Below are 21,924 nucleotides of genomic sequence, written 5' to 3'. Positions count from 1 at the left end.
AGGCACCGGCTCACCTATTGTACAGGCCCAGGGAACACAGCTATGGGCTAAATCAGTGCAGAATGTAAAACACAGATGGCCATTGACTCACAAATGGGTTCATGGAAAATGAGAGAGTCTCCTGTGTCAAACTCTGCTGAGTCTACCATGGAGCACTAGGCTTTTTGCTTTTCATTCCTCTGGATCATCTGTCAGTCCGGCCATCCTTCACACTCCCAGCCTCCTCTCTTTTTTCTTTCTCCTCCTTTTCTACACTCTACTTTCTCACATGCTTTCAACACACACACACACACACTCCTCTCTCTCTTCTTTTCTTCTCCATCCTTCACTCTTACGACATCCTGGCCTCCCTCTCTCTTTTGTCGCCTCAGGCTTATAGTCGGGGTTAATTAGCATTGAGTTGAGCTGTGTTTAATGGTTAATGTGGTTTCTTCCTGTAATACCACACCCTCCCCTCTCTGCAGTTTCTACACCTATCCTTTGCAGGCTGCCAAGCAATCGTATTAAGAGAGGCGGCGTCGCCTTTCTGCGTACATACCTACCTGCTTTCTTTGGCTGTCTGTCACTTCGCCTACCTACAGGGGATACAGACCATATGCCCAAATCAGCATGTACACATCCCTCAATTTCTCTTTCTCTCTGGGATGCCGCGTGATGAGTGGGAGGGAGCGGTGAAAAGACACCGAAAAGGCAAGAGTGAGGTAGCACCATATAATAAGAAACAGGTGAGAGAAGGGCGATGGGAGAGACGAGGGCTACAATATGCGGGGAGAAGAAGTGAGAAAGACAACGCGATAGATCTGACAGGGCCTGCGTGAGATTGAACGTGGGGGAGAGATGAGACGGGATGGAAGGAAGGAGCGAGAAGGCAAAAGCCGGGAGAAATGCTGCCAGTACCTGCTGCTCTGCTTTCTTTGGGTGGAGGAAAGAGGGGGCTTCCATTGCTATGCCGCACCACACGGCAGCAAGAGAGCAGGCTGAAGTGGAGGGGAGTGGATGTGAAATTTTAATCACCTCCCTGTGTTTGTAATTTTAGTAGCCCCCTCAATCAAAATCAAATCCATTGCCAGCACTTTCAAGAGCAATCCGCTGGCAGTCTACTGCATAGCCCGCTGTTGAAGTAGTGCGTTTAAATAAGAAGGGTGTCTTGCAGCAAGGCTGCAATGCAAAACAGAGAAGTGTATGCAAGCGCTCGTTTGTAGTTCTCTGTCAAAACTGGCTGCAGCTACAATATTATAGGCTTTGGCTACTATTGGCCCTGGAGAGCAGTAAGCTTTGGTCCTCTTGTGCTTTTACAGTATGATATCTGTCTTTCTTATGGTCTAGTTTATTCTTTTTTATTTCAGATGCCCATACAGAAAGAATAAAACACTGCAAGACTTCCAAGCATACAGCAAAAGTCAGTCAACAAGAAAACTAACAGGAAAATTGAAGGGGCATACTTTTAATTTCCCCCAAAAATGCACTAATAGTTTAACTCTTCATTACCATTACACGTAGTACAATGAAAGGAAAAAGAAAGCCTAGCAAATCACAATAAATAATAAGATATACACAGAATAACATATGTTTAATATGTGCAGAGACATTTGGTGGTGTTGATGTTGGCCGGTCTACCGCTTGTGTGGAAATATACTGGTTTGGTACATTTGCAGAGCTCAGAGCTTGCATGCGTTCCTGACATCTGTAATTTTGATTAACGTGCTTATCAGGCGTTAAAGCAAATAATCAAAATAGAAAACTTAGAGTTATCCTCTAAGCTTCCTGTTGTAATTCAGGGGACATCACAAGACGACATCACAAGGTGTTCATCTTCTAGCTGCTTATTTCGAGTCCATGTTTTTGATCCCTTTGCGAGAGAAAAATGAGAAGCACAGAATCGATTTGCACTAATTAACACCACCTTTCTCAATTAGTCACCATTTTTTTTGTTTGTTTAGATACAGATTTTTTGTTGTTGTTGTGGAAAAATGAGCCGTTTAGTGTTTAACTTTAACGCAAGCAATACGTTTCTCTGAGCTGTACAATGCGAACATATGTTGAGAACATATGTTTAATTCATACATAACAGTGTGTGTAATTCAAGATTAAATATTTTACTTTGTGCTGAGCTCCCAGCTGTAGATTGCATGACTGTCTTTTTAAACATTTTTCTGGAGTTGTAGTGTAAAAAATCAGTTATTAGTCATTGATCACTGATGCAAAAGGGAAAATGTCACAAAGCAGCCTGTAAAGATTCAGATACACTAAAATACAGTTAAGAAATGAAAGTGGCATGATCCCACCAGGTCAAAATAACGGAAAACACTGACACATAACAGTGTTTTACCTGCATCTTCTAGATCAAACGATTTGACCAAAAAAAGTAAGTGGTAGTCCATAAACGTCACGATCAGGGTTTATTAATGGTTATAAATGGTGACTGTGTAAAAAGCTTTAAAAAGAAGGAGTTCTCATTTTTTATTATTGTGTTTCTATCTTATACAGACAGGATATGTGAAGCTGTCCAAGCCAGTGGCCCTGTGGACCCAACAGGACGTGTGCAAATGGCTGAAGAAACACTGTCCCAATCAGCACCAGATCTACAGCGATTCGTTCAAACAGCACGACATCACAGGTAGGTTCTGGCACCTGTACAGTGGCTTCATTTAAGGAGGTTTTATGGTTTATTATCCACAGGTTTCTAGTAGGTTGTTGCTCTTTTAAAATCTGGTTGATTTTTTTTCCATTCACATTCATGATCAACAGGATAAGACGAAGTGGATGTATAGATACTGAACTGCTATATCGCTATGTTGACAGTTTAGTAGAAAGCATAGTGGCGGCTTTTAACCTAACATCACAAACATGTTTCTATATGATATCAGTAATTAAATAAGTGCTCTTCTGAGATCCTCACTTCCTGAGAGCTATGTGCGATCACAGAGGTTAAGCTAACTGTAGAATTTAAACATTTAGCGTTTCCTGCCTGGTAAACTCCAATTTCTTATTACCGGCTTATTTAGAAAAGGTGCAACATGCATGTGTGAAGAGTTTGGATATATTTGCAGCCACCTTTGTCAGACCTGTGCTAACTAATTAAAGAAAGTAAGAAAAAACAAAGCAAATCTGTTTTGCTCCTGAAAAAGTGCTAAAGTGCAAGCAACACTGACCACTATGCAACAAATATCACAACATTAAATCACTGAATATCTCTCTTTAAATGAGGTTTGGAGTCAAGTTCATGAAAGTGGTACATTTATCACATCTGCTCTTGACAAAACCAGATCTCATTCATAACATCCCAGGTGCTCTCTGCACCCACTGTCTGCCACCTGCCACCCGGCCTACATCCCTCACTTCCCACTTTCAGCGTTCCCGCCGAAAACAGCCGGCCATGTCAATCATCTTCCTAACGAGGCTACTCAAGGTCACTCTGACGCTAACGACACTCCAGCCCGCGTGGCAACAGACGAGCGCTAATTGCCGCGCACTCTACCTCTCAGAGCACGAATGATCGCATTAATATGTTTATTTGTTGCTGTCGAGGACCTCCTCGACTCAGTGACTGGCTGGCAGGATAAATCACTTGGTGGTCATGATGAGTGGTGTAATGACTCACGCTCCCATTTCACCCGTTGATGCATTTGTTCTGTTATACGTCTGCATGGAGGATTTTGAGATTTAGCATCTTCTGTTTAATGGTCTGAAAATATGAATCTCGCCACTTTGCAGCTCAAGTTGCAGATATATCTCATCACCAGCATAGAGGTCTGAGAGATCCACAGTTCATTGCACGCTTGCTGAACCACCGCTGCGTTTTGTTTTGTTTTTTTAATCCGTTTTCAGGCGAAGGCATTTCAGCAGATTTTGTTTTCTTTTCACTCAAGGTAAAAGCTAAAAGTGATGTATTGACAAGTCACTTGTGAAACATTAGCTTCTGGTTTCTGTGGACTGATTCGGAGCTCGTGTGCTAAATAAAATATTTGCAGATTCAGATGACTTACAAGGCAAATATAAAAGGACGATTTAAAGGGCTTGCCTCTGAAAACACTCTTAATCACGCAGTTAGAGCGCTTATCCATCCACTCATTTGAAATTTCTCATGAGGTCCATATCTGAATACGGAAAAATTAATCTAACTTTAAGATTAAACACCTCTGTGTGCCTAACAATTCTAGTGCATCCAGTTAGTCTGTAAATTAATTACACTTTTAGTCTCCCAGTTATTAAAACCCTGGAACCTAGCTTCCTAATAGTGTATTAACTTAATGACCTGTGTTTGTTATTAAGGTGTAATAATGTTTGCAGGCTCTAACAGGTGTGGAAAGGGTTAACCAAATGAAAACTCGTGCGCATATTGTACACACACGCACACACACACATTCACTCTGGCACAATTAGGAGATAATGACATGCGCAAAACCTGCAAGTAATTCAGTTTGTCTTCACATTGAGCATTAATTAACAGAGCCCAATTAAAACAGGCCAAGCCATACCAATTGGGCTCACGAGGCAATTTGCATCCCAATCAATCTTTGAAATATTATGCAGATATTTTTCTGTTCCTACACTCTATTAGAATAAACAAGGGGCAAACAAATGATGGAATATTGTTGTGGAAAACAATCATGCGTAGACAAACAAACAGTGAGTATGAATACATTTATAAGAGCATGCAGGCATGCATTTGAGAATATCTATTTGTTCAGTGTGCTTGTCAGCCGTGAGCTGTGACCCTTGAAAATCAGAACCGTGCGTGCGTGCGCGCATGTGTGTGTGCATGAATAGATTTTTGGCTTTTTAGCATCGGAGTCTCCAGACCGTAGCAATTCTTGACTGTATTTTCTGACAGAAAAGTCAGCCCTCTTTTTGGCTGCCAGCGGTACTCAATCTCACTTGTCTTGGCAACGTAGTCGTCCCTTCATAAAGTAGCAAATCAATAAACGGTCTCTATTTCAGATCATAATTCAAACAGGCATTTGTGTCCTCCCGCTCCTGACATAAAACAGCGGCGAGGGAAATGCATTTTACTGCGGATCAGGACTGGTGCAACATTTTAACGTTGAGCGACTTCAGTATGCAGCAGCTGGCTTCCTTCTAGGCTCCTCTAACCTCTGCCAAAGAAATCAATGTTTCCTATCCTCCCTCCAGCCTCTGCTGCCAAGAAACCCTTTCCCTTCCTCAATCTTCACCTCCCACCCCCAACAGAGACGGCAGCGAATTTGACTTTAACACCCAGCTGCCATTAAAAATGCATTAAAGCATATTAAGGCATAATTAGATATTAGTCCCTAATCCGTTGTAATTACAAAGACAAAGCTCTTTTGGTTGAGAGAATAGCTTGGCATGGTAAATTAGTTAAACACACCGTTTCCGATACTTCAGATGTAATCAGCATAAAAGGTGCGATGACATAGGTAATCAGAAGCAAAGAGGATGAAGGAGGAAAAATGGGCGAGTCACTATTAACTTATATTTTCTGTCAGAAGAGACCATTACATCACAGTGTGGAAATTCAGAGCGTCTCTAAGGGCGTACAGTGACTGAATTAGAAGCAGCTGTGGAGGCTGGCTGCAGGGGCTGGTTTTAGAAAACTGTCGAAGATGGGGGTCCAGATTTGAGTGCAGTTTTTCTTAGGATGAACCACATTTATACAACAGTTTTCAAGTTAGGATTGGATGAGATTTCCAACCGGTCGCTGTCACACCAGCATATGCCAGGGTATTTGTGGTGGTGTTTGTGTGCCTCAGGGTTACTCACAGGGTGCTTTTTTTTTATTCTCGAGGAGGCAGAGAACTAAACCAGCTAAATATCAAAATATCATGATTATGCACCTAAAAAAAAGTTACCATCTGTTTATATTTATAGTTTCATACTTTTAAAAAATGTGAATGTATCTTGCAGTGAAAAGCACTTTGAATCGTCATCAGGACAAAAAAAACACCATATAAATGTAACTCATAACCTAACGAGCATTTGTTTCATGAATGCAGCGATTTCTACAGACTGCCTCCAGGTAATAGATGAGAATGCACACAGCAAATGAGTCAAAGGGACTAACATGGCTCCAAATCAAGTGGCGAGCCACATAAAAGATCCATCGGTGGTTGTTGTTGCACAGCTCGCTGCTGATGAGCTCTTAGGGGGACAATCTGATCCACAGGCAGAAGGAATCATGGTTAATGAAACCATTAGCAAGGCGATTTCATGTCAGTGTGTAACATGTAATTAATTACTGTCCTGCCAATTGCATGTTTAGAAAATGGTGTTCTTAATTTTCTTCATACAGAGAATTAAAAATTAATCTGTAGAGACTGTGAATGACTTGTCGTTAAATAGTGATATAATAATAAACTGAAAAGAGATATCCGTTTATTGATGAAAAGAGAAAAAAAATCATGTCTCGGCCCAAAAGAGAAGCTCAGATATCCAAGTGATTGCAGCTCGTGTACCAGTGAGGCTTTTGTAACGATTTTGAGAAAATGGGACATTTATTCAAAGGCAACTTATCTCATTGCCACTATGTGTTCATATGATTACAGTCTCAAGCACAGTAATCGTGTCACACTGTTCTGCTTATGTCGCCCAAGTATTTTAGTAGTATGATTCAGCAATGGAAGCAAAGACTGAAAGCAGGCAGCGCCTTAGAGAAGCCTGAAGGCATGCGCATGCTTTTTTCATTTTTTTCATTTTCTTATTTTATTTTTATTTTTTCTTTAATTTTTGTACTTTGTTTTTTGTCTTTTTTTAAATGACATGCATTAGTTATATACACGAATTAGGAACCCTGGTTCCAAATTGCTTCCACTTCTTTAGCCTACCTGTGAGTTATGATGAAGAGTAGGCAACGTGATTGGAATTCATATCTATTTATGAATCTCTTGAATAATGTTAACTTGGGTTTTGAGACAAAAGATTTTCAGACCAAGAGCCCATCTTAGAGAGCAGAGTTTTAAAGTTAAAATAGTTTAATTGTCTAGCAGTGAAGGAGAATCTATACCTGTTATTAGTTTTATTATTAGAATTGCTGAAACACTGGCCTTAAACTGCGCTGCCAGTCAAACCGTGCAGGCAGCACGGTGTGCTGGCCACTAGCATCTACAATTTCATTGTGAAGTTTGCGGATGACACAACAGCGGTTGGTGACAGTTACGAGGAGGATCTCAGTGCCTTTAAACTTTATTGCTAAGAGAACCATCTCACCCTCAATGTCACAAAAACAGAAGAGATGATAGTGGACTTCTAGAGGTGTAGTAAAGCACATACCCCGATCGCCATCAACGGCGCTGCTGTGGAAAGAGTGAACAGCTTCCGTTTCCTAGCTGTACATCCTGTGGAGGATCTCAAATGGTCAGTTCTCACGAACAACATACCCCTTCATAGACAGCACAGTGTTACGGGAGTGACAAACCGCGCTAACCGTTAAACCGCGCTACCCATGAAACCATGATACCCGTTAAACCGCGCTGCCCGTTAAACCGCGCTGCCCGTGAAACCGCGCTACCCATTAAACCGCGCTGCCCGTGAAACCGCGCTACCCATTAAACCGCGCTGCCCGTGAAAATGCGCTGCCCGTTAAACCGCGCTACCCGTGAAACCGCACTGCCCGTGAAAACGCGCTACCCTTGAAACCGTGATACCCGTTAAATCTTAATGTTCCACAACTGTACACTACTCTTGTTCCACCCCTTTTTTCTTTACATTTTGCTTCAGAGGAGCTAGCCTTTCTTGTAATATTTCGAAGTGGTCTTAAGAAATAGTCCTCCAGGCTATCTGAAGCCATTCAGGAAGAAGAGGCTGAGGTATGCCAGAGAAAAAGAACCGAACCCAAAATCAGTGGCAATGTGTCTGATGGAGTGATGAATCCAAAGATCTGGTTCAAGTTGTTATCAGTATGTAAAGAAGAGGTCAGGAGCAAGGTACAACAGTGTCTACAGTCATCTGTTTAGGTTCTGTCTTGATTTGGGCTGTATTTCAGCCCAAATATGTATACATCATGCTTATTGTCTGTGTGTTTATGTGAAGATGTTTGTCGCTTAGCTATGATTCCAATGGGTTGGGGTCTCTCATAGGTAGTTCAGCAGACCAACTAACCAATCACATATTCCTACCGTCCTCCATCTTTATGGCTTCACTAGAAACACCTTGAATAGTTTACACGTTTTCCCTTCCAAGTAACACCTGCCCTATATATAATATCTCATTCACAAAGTGGTGTACCCTACACAAATGGCTTGTTTTTGTGTAGGTAAATATGGGCTGTTATCATAATGGCCACTTAAGTGGATGTTGGCTTTTTTTTACGTGTCAGCCTGTATTGCTGTGATCTATTCAGCAGGGCCAAGCTCTCTGCAATAAATATTTTTGTGTAAGACATCTGATTCTCCTAAATGTTTCCTGCATCAGTAAAACTAGTCTCACAAGGTTTCCTCAACGCCATGCACATAGGACTGTATATGTGTTTACATATTTTGCTTGCCACATTTTTATTGCCTAAAATGTTATTTTAGAAACTACGAATTCACAGTGCGTTTTAAGTGCGGCATGACCATGCGCCACATATAAATAAATGCAATATAGATACATCAGAGGCCCAGAAAATCTGCAGTGTTCCACCAAAAAAGTAAATATTACCCAAATATAATTCTGCTAGGTTGCTAGAATAATATCTTTCTTCTTCCTACTACAGCAAATAGATAACTTGATAGTGTAGGTGAATTCAAGGTTGGTATGACAGATTCAAAGCAGGTTTCACCTGAGTCATCACAACCTCTCTCGGCTCACAACAAGTGTATCCAGCAATCTACTTCATCTCGCAGAACGGTAGTTATCTAAAATGACAAGCGATCGTCCTTCCATAATGACCATCGAAAGACGGCTAGTTATTGCCACGGAAAACTTAAAGTCATCTCAGTAATTTAGATGGATTCCACAGTGTTAGAGTCCAAGTGAGCGGTCTGCATGTTGTTAGCGGTGGCTACCCAACAGAGTTGCAGCATAATGATCGGCAAACTTAGAATACATCAGTAATGGTGAAATCAGCATGAGGCTACTACTGATGTGACAAGTGGAGGATTGAGGCGGCTTATTATCTGTCTGGGTGCGTGTAACTGTGTGTCTCTCCATCTCTGGTGGAACTGTCTTCATTACTTAGACTGAACCTTGTTCTCTCTAGGATTATAACTGGGCTTTTCTCCTACACTCTGCATTAGCATTAGCATTGGATCACAGGTGCTCAGTAGCTCTAGTAGCCTTTTAGCTCCAGGGCTACAGGCAGCTGCGTGACTGAGACAATCAGTTGCCATTGACTTTAAGGACTTCAAGCTGCGCCACATCACAGTGAATACTAGTGAAGGATATGCCCAGTGCTGCCACAGTTTTGTCACTGCACGCTAGTTGAATCCAATTCTGTTATCTTGGTTTTATTCTTGAGGGGGATCCTATCACATATGGCAGCAAGAAGTGTACTGGATATCCAGTGCTCAACACTTGCATGGCTTGTTATTCTGCGCTTGACAGAGTGTTGTGCGGGTTTGGAGTGCAGTTTTCCAGATGCAGCTCGGTGACATTCATCCCCAGAGGACACCCATATGGGCACAGCTGAGAAGGAGATTTGAGATGAGTGACTGGTATGGAAGACTTACCTGAGGAAAAGTCTTAGAATACATTCCCACACCGTATCGAAAGCTTTGAGCACAGCTGCCAAAAATTGTCAGGGCTGAAAAGTGCCATTTTGGAAATTGGAGGGAGAGGACTGTTAATTTGCTGCCTTTGTACTCCTGTCCTTACACATGGCTGCCTCACACACAGCCATAATTAGTATGGCGTTTTAGCTCCACCTGCAAAATGAAGTGGGCTCCTGCAGGATCAGTGTCTGGGTGTGAGTGCTTTGTCTGTATATGTATTTGTGTTTGTGCGTGCGTGTGTACAGATGCACTTTAAGCTCCCATTCATCACTGACTATGCCACGCTATAGCTGCAGATTAATCTGCTTCAGCCCAACACTGCTGCTCACCCACCACTCATTAATCTAATTCCCAGGGACAATGTGTTTGTGTGTACGTCGGTGTGTTTCTAGGAAGTATGTGTGCACAACATGTGTACCCTTATTTGGTTTGTGTGTTAAAATACACAGAGTATAATGAAAATAGAGCACCTCATCTCCCTGCTGTTCAACACTTGAAATTCAGACATTTGTGTTGCAGGTAGAACATGTGCAGCAGCACATATACACCCTCATGTTTCCTTTTAACATCCTACAGACATGCCTGATACACACATTTTCAAATTGTGTGTAAAAACACCAGAGTAGAACACACTCTGCCTCGGACTATGGTATCATCTCCATCCTCTCAACATTCAAGTCACTACATTGATGACCTGAATGAGTCGGGTGGCAGTTTTTATTTGTATTTTTTTTTTTTTTTTTTGGATGGTGGTGGGTTGGGTCTCTCCGACTAGTTTAATGGCTTACTCACACCAAAGTAAAAATAAGATGGCAACCTCCTTGCGACAAAGAAAAATCACCAGTTGCCCGGTGATTGCAATGAATTTTTTCACCTTTGGTGATAAACTGCAAACATTTATAGCAACCAGCTCATTGTCCACAGGTTGCCTGATGGGAGACAGCCTGTCTCCAAATAAATGCAGTCTGTCTCACACTCACTGCATTCACTCCCAGACAGATGAGGCAAATTTCTAATTGCAGACAGCTGATTGCCAACATGTTGCAATCGTTGCCGGTAACAATTGGTTGTTTTTTGGTTATATTCTTATATAAAAGCAAAGTTGTCAAGGGCCTTTGTCGTTTTTCTGTTAAATCCTGCTGCAACTTAACTGCTATTTGTGGAGCAGCTTCTGAATTTCTGTTTCAGATCTATGACTTTCTTATTGGACACTTAAAGTAGGTTACCGTATTTTCCACACTAGAAGGCGCACTTAAAGTCCTTTAATTTTCTCAAAAATTGACAGTGTGCCTTATAATCCGGTGCACCTTATGTATAAATTCTGGTTGTGATTACAGACCTCGAACCGATTTTATGTGGTACACAGCGTTTAAAAATCTGTCAAAAATGTTTTCGTACCACTTTGGTATGCTACGAAGCCGCACTGCTTTATGGATTGTCTGAGCATTACGGCTGCCGTAGTCGGGAGGGACAAATGCGGTCGCATGGCAGGATGCTGTAAACGGACCAAATTTCAGTCAGGAGAACAACTTAGATAATCCATCAACAATACGAGGTTAGTCATTAATATACTGCAATAACACGGGAATAGAGCAGCTGTGACAGAATTCAACATTAATGAATCAATGGTACGGAAGTGGAGGAAGCAAGAAGAATGAGTTGAGTAAAGTTTGACTTATCTGACTGATTTGTTTCGCTTAATGCACCTTATAATCCGGTGCGCCTTATGGTCCGAAAAATACGGTAAATGTCCAACACTCATAGTAGAAACAAGGGTGTGTGTGATGTCCCCAGTTTTGTCCAGCTGGGTGGTTCATGTGTCCACTTTATCGCCACAGCCTACAAATGAATTAACTGGATAAACACAAATGGCGTGTTTGCAACAATGACTTGCCACAATTCATCAGTTTTTGGTGCTTGATTAATGAGGACAGGAAAATAGACTAGAGCTTTAACACCTCAAGGGCCAAAATTGGAAAGTCGAAGGGTTGTCATCTTTGCCTAAATTTCATAAATAAAAACTCTGAAGTAGTGTTTAAATGGAATGAGCGAGAAAGGGGGATGCATGGAAAAGAATGATGGTGAAAAAAGGAAAGAGGGTAAACCCTTTCAGTTTTCAGAGACGGATGAAATTTCTTGTCTAATCAATATTCTGAAAGAGAACGAGCTGTGGCGACTGGATCACAGCCAGCATTTTTCTTTCTTGCCTACAGTAACAGGACAGTCACTGTGCACATGTTGAGAACTAGATTCATGACCAAACGTTGCGCTTTTAGGTCGGGAAAGGATGACAGTGTCACAGTGTGAGTGTGTAAACTATATGTTTTAAGTAAATGATGAGTTAATGGTTTTCTGTCATGTTGTCTTTTTGCCATGATCTTTATGTGTTGGCCTGTTAAATGAACTAAGGCCATGCTATATCATAGTGCTGTAACTGTCTTGGCCAAGCAGCAGAACACCAGGCCGACATAATATTTTGTTCGCACCACTGTCCACACAGCCCAGGCCCTTTCTCATTTTTCTTCTCACCTCTGCATTTCTGGGGCCTTTTACTGCTGATTCACTGTTTTTCTTTCGCTTCCTTACATTCAGCCTTTCTTAAATCTTCTCCTCCCCTTACATCATTTATTTCCTCTTGACCAATTTCCTCTGCTGTCCACCTCCTCCTTCTCCTCTTCTTCCTCTCCTCACGACCACGCTACAGTGCACAGTGTATTAATTGTGGAATGAAAAACTCCCAGCTGAGTCTTGGTGGGATTGTCGAAGCAAATGGCTCAGAACTGCAGGAAAGCAGAGCGAAAGCCTGGACGCCTTACAGAAGCTGTTCCACCCCGCTAATGCTGCCTCACTGACCGGAAGAAGCGGCACGTTGGCATTCACCGCTGAGAACTGGCAGCTTGTTCATGATCATTGCAGAGCTTGTCATGTTGCAGGCATTCACAATATTCCACTAGATTTGTGACATTATAAAAAGCTTGACTTTTACTCAAATCGCAACTGTGCAGCTTATGGTTGAATTTAAACTTTACGTTTCTAGAAGGAGGGGAGTTCAATCCTGCACCTTTTCCATTTAAGTAGATGTTTAGATTGGAAGTGATTTGCAGCAGCATTGAAAGCTAAAGACACGGAGCGACTTCAAGCGACTACGGGTGAATTAACCAAATGGGGGGTCCAGAGATAAACCCAAAGTGGGAGATTGAAGTGACTGCAGATGATGGGACAGCATGCCTCTGATTGACATGTGACTTGAAAGTAAATACATTAAAGAGTTACCTAGGCAACCGAAGCAACAGACATCTGCAAGTGACAGGCCACAAATCGCTTCCAGTGTGAACAGGGGTTCTAACTGGAACACTTTATATATTCAAAGATTTTAAAGTAGAATCAATTTAGGAGTTCTGAGTTCTACAAAGAACCAGGGGGGGAAAATCTCCATACAATACAGTGCATGTTGTTGTCATGCTTTATGATAACAATCTGTTAAAATTACAATCAAATAATAATAATAAAAAATCTGGGAGTAAAGATAAATAAGGGTTGAAGCTGTCCTTAGGATAAGCAAACAGGGAAACTGTAAGTCTGGGTGGAAGAGATCAAAACCATTTATCACGCAACTGTTCAGCTTATATGTTGGACTGGCTTCAGCAGGTGAATCATTCATCCGCGATGGTGACATTGTGGAGAAAGAAGAGGAAAAAGACATTTAAAAACATCATGCCAAGGTCCACTTACTACGCCATATGAGTCACAAGCAATCTACAAACAAAGTAATGTCAGGGTCCAATGAGAGCAGTTTCACATAATAATGGCAACAGAGGAAAAGACTGTAAGCCTGTCCTTCAGATTGTACACTAAGAGCCTCAGCTGGCACACAAACAGGTGAAAGCAAGGGAATGTTACAAAGTAAGAACATATGCTAGAATGGAAATAATAATAAAGCCCTCCTTTCACTATCATAATTCTTCCCTAAACTTATTGACCTGAAATAAGATATGTGAGGTTTAGCCTACCTTGATTCTTTTAAGTATCCTAATCTTCTGTCTGTGGTGATCAAACAATGTGTGGGCAAATAAATAGTGAAGGGTGGGTACTAGAGTTGCGGAGAACATAGTTATTATATTTTATATTTCTTTATTAGTTTTTATTTCTGTTGTTTGTTTGTTTTGACTTTTTGCTTTTAATAATTTTTTTCCAGAGTGTTGCCAGTTTTTATTGTTTGAAAAATGTTTCATTTTAGTTTAGTTTTTATTAGTTTCACTGTTAGTTTCAGTCTTTTTAAGTATTCCCAGTATTGCTTTAGGAAACATCAGTGTAGGTATCACAGTAAGTGACACAGAGCGTTTTTAAAGCAGTCTTGTAGATATTCTGAGTCTCAATAAAGATGCCCATCAAAGCTTCAATAGGCAAGTTGTGATAACAAATTTTAGCAAAGTAATAAATACTAAAGCTAAGGGGAGTTTCTCTATAGCAGGGGCGTCAAACTCCAGTCCTCGAGGGCCGGTGTCCTGAAACTTTTAAGCTGAGGTGGCATTCAGCAATTTGAGTCATGTTGCAATGAAGCGAAGCGAATGAGCATGGTGCAATAAAAGTACATTTTTCCAAACACTTGCATTTACTTACATTTATTTACATTTACTTGAGTAGGCTTAGGGGTTGCCACCTCAGCATGCAGTCTATAGAGTCTTGCTAATGACTGACTAATCTTATTCAGGTGTGTTGCAGCAAGGACACATTTAAAAGTTGACTGGAGTTTGACACAACTGCTCTATAGTTTTATTTTAATTTTCCAAATTCACAGTATCAAGATGATAATAATAACATATCAAGATTCTAAGCATGCATTATTATGTGTTTTCTTTGTTGTTTCTGCTGTTGTTTAAGGTAGACTTTACAGAGGCACAGAAAAAGCGAACCTCTGTTGCCATGCCAATCTATCTTCAGTTACAAGATCAGGTGCCAAGTGATGGCTGGTCAATATTTATAGACTCATAACAGCATGCTTTATGTGCACATCCTTTTTTTCCTCCTGTCAGTTTGCACGTCTCACTCTTCTCTCCCGACTTTCCACTCTCAGCCTCCGATTCCACTCTCTTTTTTCACATCAGTAATCTTCGTCTTTCCATCTTCCCATTTAATATGCTCCTCTTACTTCTGAGTCTTTATGACTCTACTTAGCTCCCCAGTGTTTTTGTAATGTCTACAGTCTTTCAGTGCGACTCTAAGTTGAAGCGTTTAACTTGGTTAGGCATTTTACCCCCATCTGGCCGTAGGGCAGAGTCAAGAGCTTCTTTTGTTAAGGCGGAAGAAAATTGGCCTAACACAGTCAACATTTTACCAATAACACTTAAGGGTACTTAGCTTTCCAAGCAAACTCCCTTTTGTGCTGTGGTAGCAAAGTGGTAGCACGGGGCTCGGCATGCCCAAACAATCTACGACAGATAGTCCAAGAAAGTCAAGAGACATGAAATTGTAAAGTCTGCCTTTTTTTTGCTGGCAGGCTGGATTTGAATAAAAGCAAACATTTTTATATTAAATCTTTATTATTGAGGCTTCGCATTTCATTGTTGTTGATCAAGCCAGAAATAGTCGTGGAACAGAGGAAACAAGAGCAAAAAGAAGATGGGGACGAATATGAGAAACCAGCATCCATGAGGCTTTCAGGACCGAGCTACTCTCTTGGCAGTAAAACCAATCAGATTTTCTTGTCCAGACAGCCATCAGGGCGAAAGAGGAAAGGGAGCTGCTGGGGACAAACTTTAATGCCTAGTAATTGCTCTGCATTATTATCCTATCTGCTTACCATCCCACATGTTACAAAGGCACTCATAACAAGCGTTAATAATTACACCATATTCTGCATGGCTTTTTATCAGCAGCCTAAATCCCCTTCATACAAACTGATTGCATGATTAAATTATGGATTTTTATACAAGGATTTGCAATTAAGGAAAGAGCTGTGAGGGATCCTTGCTCAAGGGATACACAGTACTGATATTTATGCAGAGACGAATCTGCTTTGCAGTGAGTTGCACTGGGCTTAATTGGAAATTTCAGGCTAAGTGACGGTCACATAAAAAGGAACGAGTCGTAAAACAGTTTCTCTTTATGCTTTTATAAAAGAAAATATTGCGTCCTTGAACAGCTTTAGGAATTTGCACTTGAATGCCGTTTACACTCTGCTCTTCCACAGGCACGAATACGTTATCGGTAGCCCTTTTTGGAGTGTCTCCAGCTGTGCATGTTAAATCTCACCCTGGCATCTGACCTTTAACCTTCAGATTCGTTTTGCATGTTTTGTTTAGGGCGGGCTCTGATGAGATTGACGGACAGAAAGCTGGAAAGAATGGGCATCATGCAGGAAGCGCAGAGGCAGCACATCCTGCAGCAGGTCCTGCAGCTTCGTGTCCGGGAGGAAGTCCGGACTCTGCAACTTCTCACACAAGGTACCTTTTAGGCAGAACTTGTTCTTCTTCATCTGCCTGTCTATCCCTAGCATCCTCTCGAACATCAACCCTCTGCATATCCTCCTTCACTACATCCATGAATCTTTCAACCCAACCCGTCCCCTTAATCCAGGCTTGGTTCTGGCACTAGGATTTCACTGGTCTCCCTGGGGTTGGGTCTTCTAAGCAGAACCCTTTGCACACAGTGTATACGCTGGACCATAATGCTGTCAATCTTCATCAGCATCTAGGTTTTAAGCGCACATATTGTATCTGCCTGTCAGCAATGTAAAATTCTTCTCAATAAACCCAGCATGTCACATTTTGATAAATATTCAAATCATTTAATGTGCAGCATTTATGCACATGCCATCTGTAGTCATGGCAATCACTGCATGTTTTAAAGCCTGCAGGAAGTGGTGAATCATAAATGATTATGCAACTGAGAGAGTCATGCACAAATTGTTTCTTTTGGTTTCTTTTGGTGTACTGTGATCACAGAAAGCTCAGAGTGGTAAACATGATGACTTGTTGATGTTAAAGGCGTAGTTTAGAGCTATCCTGCTCCACATTTACCTGGTGGAGCATGATAAGTGTATATATCTCTTTAAGGCCAGATGCAACATCAGCGTGTAAAACCCTTTAAGACACAGTGCGATTTTTGCAAGCTTCTCTGGAACGTTACATATGCTTTACATCTTAAAAAATATATTAACTACGCTTACAGCATGTACGGCTCTAAAGAGAGATGCGCACAGACGTCGCTGCCTTTTAAGATTTACGACTTTACCTGCCTACACAGGTCAGGCTGTGATAACTTATATGGTTACACTGTAAGGTTGTTTGACAAAACATTTCAGAATAGCTATAAAGAGTCTACCTGTATGCCAGACATTCATCTCAGCAATATGTGTGGGTGCTGCTACACTCCAGCGCAAGCACAGGCATAGGATCAATGCTCGTGTGCTGACAGAAGAACAAAATGCCTTCAGTTTTGCAAGCAATATGTTGAGTTTATTAACACTAAAGGAAAAGGTACGATTTTAATTGTAAGTGGACAGTTTATCTGCATACTGTAGAGCTGTCTGAATTCAGAATATGTTCTTAAGAAGTTACATTGCAGTATTAAATAAACTTAGACTGTTTTAACTACTAAACATATTGCTTTCTCTAATAACTTTGATATCCAAGGTTTAACTGTTTTTGTCTTACTTTACCTGCGTTAGCTTACTCTAAATGCATGTAGCAGTAAATGTACTGTCAACAAACACACTTTAGAAATATGCAGTATAGGAGCAATACAGCGGGTATAAAAATGACGACTGCACATTTAGGTCATGCCAAAGCAGCTCAGAGGGATTTAAGTTTAGATTTTGTTTTGGCTACTCCAAAAGTTTCATTTTGTTTTTGTTTTTTTGTTCCTTTTGGAGCCATTCAGAGGTGGACTTCCTGACCTGTTTCAGATCATTGTTCCGCTGCATAATCCGAGTGTGCTTGAGCTTTAGGGCACAAACTGATGGCCGGACGTTCTCCTTCAGGATTTTCTCGTAGAAAGCAGATTTCATGGTTCCATCAATTATAGTCCTGAAGCAGCAAAACAGTGTTAGACTATCACACTAGCACCGCTATATTTGACTGTTGCTATGATGTTCATTATATGAAATGCATTGGTTTTACACCAGATGTAACAGCACACAAAAAGTCCATCTTTTGTCCCGTCAGTCCACAGAATATTTTCCCAAAAGTCTTGGGAATCATCAGGATGCTTTTTATTGGCAAATGTGAGACGAGCTTTTGTGTTCTTTTTAGTCAGCAGTAGTTTTCTCCTTGGATCGCTCATGTGGATGCCATTTTTGCCCGTTGTCTATCTTATTCTTGAATCATGAACTCTGACTTTAATTGAAACAAGTGAGGCCTGCAGTCCTTTACATGTTGTTCTGGTTTAATCTGTGACCTCCTGGATGAGTCGTTGATGCACTCTTGGAGTGGATAATGGTATATGTCATCCACAAATGCATAATTTGAATGCAGTTATATGACAAATAATACAGCTCATTGTGCAGTTAATTGCTGATTACTTAGCACTCCATCTGGCTTCAAAATGCTAATGTTGGAGCATCAAAGCTCAGACCAGCGGCTCTTCATGGTGGTTATGGCTTTCTTTTATATACAGTCTCTGGGGATTACATGAAACAGACGGAAGAAATTGAGAAATGTGGCAAACAGCCTTACAAAAAGCTCACCATTTTCCTCCATTTATGTTCATGCACAATAATAATAATAGATGCAGTTTGTCCTTCAGCCTCATTTTTTGCTTTCGACAGACCATTCATCTGACTTTCCACAATACATTCTTCGACACATTCTAAAGTGATCCAAAATTATTGGGTTCGTCTGTTGCTCTAACCCCACCTTTTTAACAAGTTTTATCAAATTCGTCTCGGTAGTTTTGACTTAATCCTGCAGACAAACAAACATACAGGGAAACAGATAAACATCACTGGAAACATACATCCGCCTCCACTCTTTCCTTGGCGAAGGCATAACAGCCAGCCAGGTGCTGTTGTTTTCCATCTTCTCCCCTCTCGCTCTCTCCTCCTCACCCTGTGAAATTCTCAGCTTCCCTCGTCTCTTTCTCAGCAATTCTAGCTTCCCTCCACCAGCTACCAGCAGCACTCCTCATCACCACTGCTTCCATCAGCACCCATCTGCACAGACTCGCAAGCAGCGCTTCGCCTCAGGGGCCAAGAAACAAATTCTAGGGATCTTTGTCACTTCGCAAAATTCTTGGAAAACATTTGGAATGTGATAAAGCTGGCACTATCCCCCGCTTCTGTTTTGGTCCCTTAGCACGTAGAAAACATAAAGACAGAGTGGAAGGGAAGGAGATTGTCTGAGTGATGACACTTTGCTAAGGGCTACTCTTAGCTTCTTTGTCATGATTTGTGTCTCATCTTCTCCAGTCTTCTTCTTTTTTTCACTCTCTCTCTCTCATTCTTCTCTGTTTTGTATTGATGATATGGGAAATGACAGCCCACCAGCCTCAGCAGCATCAGGCCACTGGCCTCAGCAGGGAGCAGCCTGTTAGAGAAGCCTATCTGGGCCTCAGGGAGAAAAAACAGAGCGACCAAAAATACTAATTTGATAACTGTAGGAAATTTGGAAACAGAAAGAAGAAGTAGAGGATGAAAGGGGATGTAGAAAACTTCTTTTTGTGTATGGCAGTGTGATAAGAAATTAATAAGAATAGGGTCTTCTAAGGTCTACTAAGCATAAATTAGCAGTTTTCTAAAGTATGTATAAGCAATTTTTATTCACAGTAATATCAAGAACACTGGTCATGCTTCAACTTCTATTCAGCAGTCATAGGCGGTGCATCTAAGGCACTTATATCACTGAACTTTGGTGGGAAGTGAGAGGTACTCTTAAGCTGTTGCTTCTGGACATACTTTTGGTAGTAAAAGGGAAAAAAATGGAAGGAGAAGAGATGGCGCAGTATTTCTAGGCCCTGGGCGAAGTTCCTTCAGCTGTTGCTAAAGTGAGATACAGCTGTACACAGTTAGAAGCCGAGCCAGTGACAGAGAGAAATTAGGTGAGAAAGAGACGGTGGTTGAGTGCTGTTGAGATAATGAAGAGGAAGAAAGGAGGAGGAAGAGAGGCGTTGAGAGTAGTGGGGAGGGAGTGAGACAGTAGGTGACGAGAAGGTAGGACGGGAGAGAAAAGGCGGTGAGAAGAAAGAATGAGTGAGGAATGTGAGAAAGAGAGGGGGTGAGAAAAGGAAACCCTCCTCACTTAGAGATGTGATGCAAGATATGAATACATCTCTCTTTCTGTACCTATATAAACACATCTCTCTATCCACTTCAGTTCAGTGTCACGGTGGGGCTGGAGCTTATCCTAGCTGTCATAGGATGCGAGGCGGAATACAGCCCGGACAGTTCACCAGTCTGTCACAGGACTAACACATAGAGACAGGCAATTCATGCTCACATTCACACCTACGGTCAGTTTAGACTCACCATTTAACCTAACCCCGTGTATATATTTGGACTGCAGGAGGAAGCCTGGAGTACCTGGAAAGAAACCAGTGACAAAATGCAAACAGAAAGGCCCCAGCTGGGGAGCGGTTTCAGACCCAGGACCTTCAGGAGGCGACTGTGTTAACCACCATGCCGCTCTCTCTCGGTTTATGTCTGTCAAATATATACTTCATTCGACTGAGATATTTAGAGGTTGGAAGCCGGGTCAACACCTGAGGCTGTTTGTCCTGTTGCCTGAGCTTTTTTTTTTGTTGTGCAATAAGAAGTGTTGTCTTGAACTTGACACGTCTGCGGTTTAATCATATCTTAATTGCATAATTTGAAGTCCACCGTAGTGGTGTACAGACGCCAAATTAGAACAGTTATGCCCTTGTCTAAATACTGACACAGACAGAGACACAGACAGACACACAGATAGACAAACAGACAGAATAAGGCATTAGAGGAAGCAGGAGAGGGAGAGCGAGAGACAGGTGTTGTAATTACTGCAGTGTACCCAGACAGAATTAGCTCAACGGACAGTGATTAACCTTTAAGGCTTGCTGGGCCATGGGAGAGAAATAATTAGATTTCTCCCCTCTCTTTGTCTCTCCCTTTCTCTCTTTGCCACGAGGACAGCGGAAGCTCACGACCACTTATTCCCTACAGTCATCAGAGATGGGCTGAGGTCCACCAAACGGAAAGTGATATCCAGTGGTATATCCAGCCTTTTAATAGCAGCCTTAGAGTGTACAACCTGGTAGAGACACTTTGGAATAAGAGCAGGGTTCAGAATAACACTGATCTAAAGTGGTGTGGTGCACGATACCAGTGGTAGCATAAAAGCAAAGCAGGGGGTATGCACTGTATGTTCAGACTGAGAAATGTGGAGCAGCACTGGAGCTGAAGGAATCTGATTAATGTTGTGCAACATCGTGTCTTTTACATTGACAAGATTATTCCAGCAGTTGTGTAGAGAGTAAACAAAAGAATAATTTGTGTTGCTGAAAATTTTAGTCCCCTCAGTTCTGATGCTTGAAGGGTGAACATGCTGAAAGAGTTGAGAAAAGAACTTTTCCTCCTTTAGCTGAAGTAAAACTACTACTAAACTAGTATAACAGTATGGAAGCCCTCAGTATATCACCTCAGAAATGAATGAATAAATAAATAAGGCTTTTTTTTTTGTCAGTTTGAGAACACCTGTCAAATATAGCTGCTAATATTTCAGCTTCAGCAGGGAGGAAATGAATAGAAATGAATAAAAGATAAAATCAACAAATGACAGCTTTTCTACAGTGTCTAAACATATGAATGGGTCAGATATGGAATACGAAGGACATTAAGGTGAATCCATGACCGAAAACCAATAAAACTGAATATCATAAGGTGATTCAATACACCATATTGTCACAACTAGATGAAGCATCATTTCAGCATTACTTTTACCAGTCGCTTTTCTGTTTTTCAAGGAAGTCCACACTTCTTGGTGCCAAGCTAGCATGAATTAGCATTTTGACCTGTCCTGTTTTTATGTGCATTTGTGCTGTCAGATTTAACATCAAACAAAAATAACCTGTAATGCAAGTTTTGTAAGAATTTTTGTATAAATTGAACCAAACTGTTTATTCAATGCATTGATGACAAAGGTCGGAGTTGTGCCACGCTTTAGCAGTAACGACTGTTACAAAGTGGCCTGATAACTTGAGGCAAGTCTCCGACATCGCAATGGTGAAATTTCAACCATGCCTTCTTTCCTGTTTAATGTCACAAGCCAATTTCAGTGCATTTCAGATG

At 41.3% G+C, this 21,924-nt stretch overlaps 1 protein-coding gene across 2 annotated transcripts in view; it reads left to right on the top strand.

Moving 5' to 3' along the window:
* The window catches only part of samd12 (sterile alpha motif domain containing 12), a 132,482-nt gene that overhangs the window by 40,526 nt on the left and 70,032 nt on the right, over window positions 1-21,924 (top strand). For both annotated transcript variants that reach the window (XM_039605105.1, XM_039605106.1), the window contains exons 3-4: window positions 2,488-2,617; window positions 15,971-16,111. In XM_039605105.1, the coding sequence (XP_039461039.1) occupies window positions 2,488-2,617; window positions 15,971-16,111 (271 nt within the window). The remainder of the gene's footprint in view (window positions 1-2,487; window positions 2,618-15,970; window positions 16,112-21,924) is intronic.

This window comes from Oreochromis aureus, linkage group 22 (genome assembly GCF_013358895.1).
Source record: "Oreochromis aureus strain Israel breed Guangdong linkage group 22, ZZ_aureus, whole genome shotgun sequence".
Lineage (NCBI taxonomy): Eukaryota > Metazoa > Chordata > Actinopteri > Cichliformes > Cichlidae > Oreochromis > Oreochromis aureus.
The sequence above is the reverse complement of the archived record's forward strand: the minus strand, read 5'-3'. Positions and strand labels throughout refer to the sequence as shown.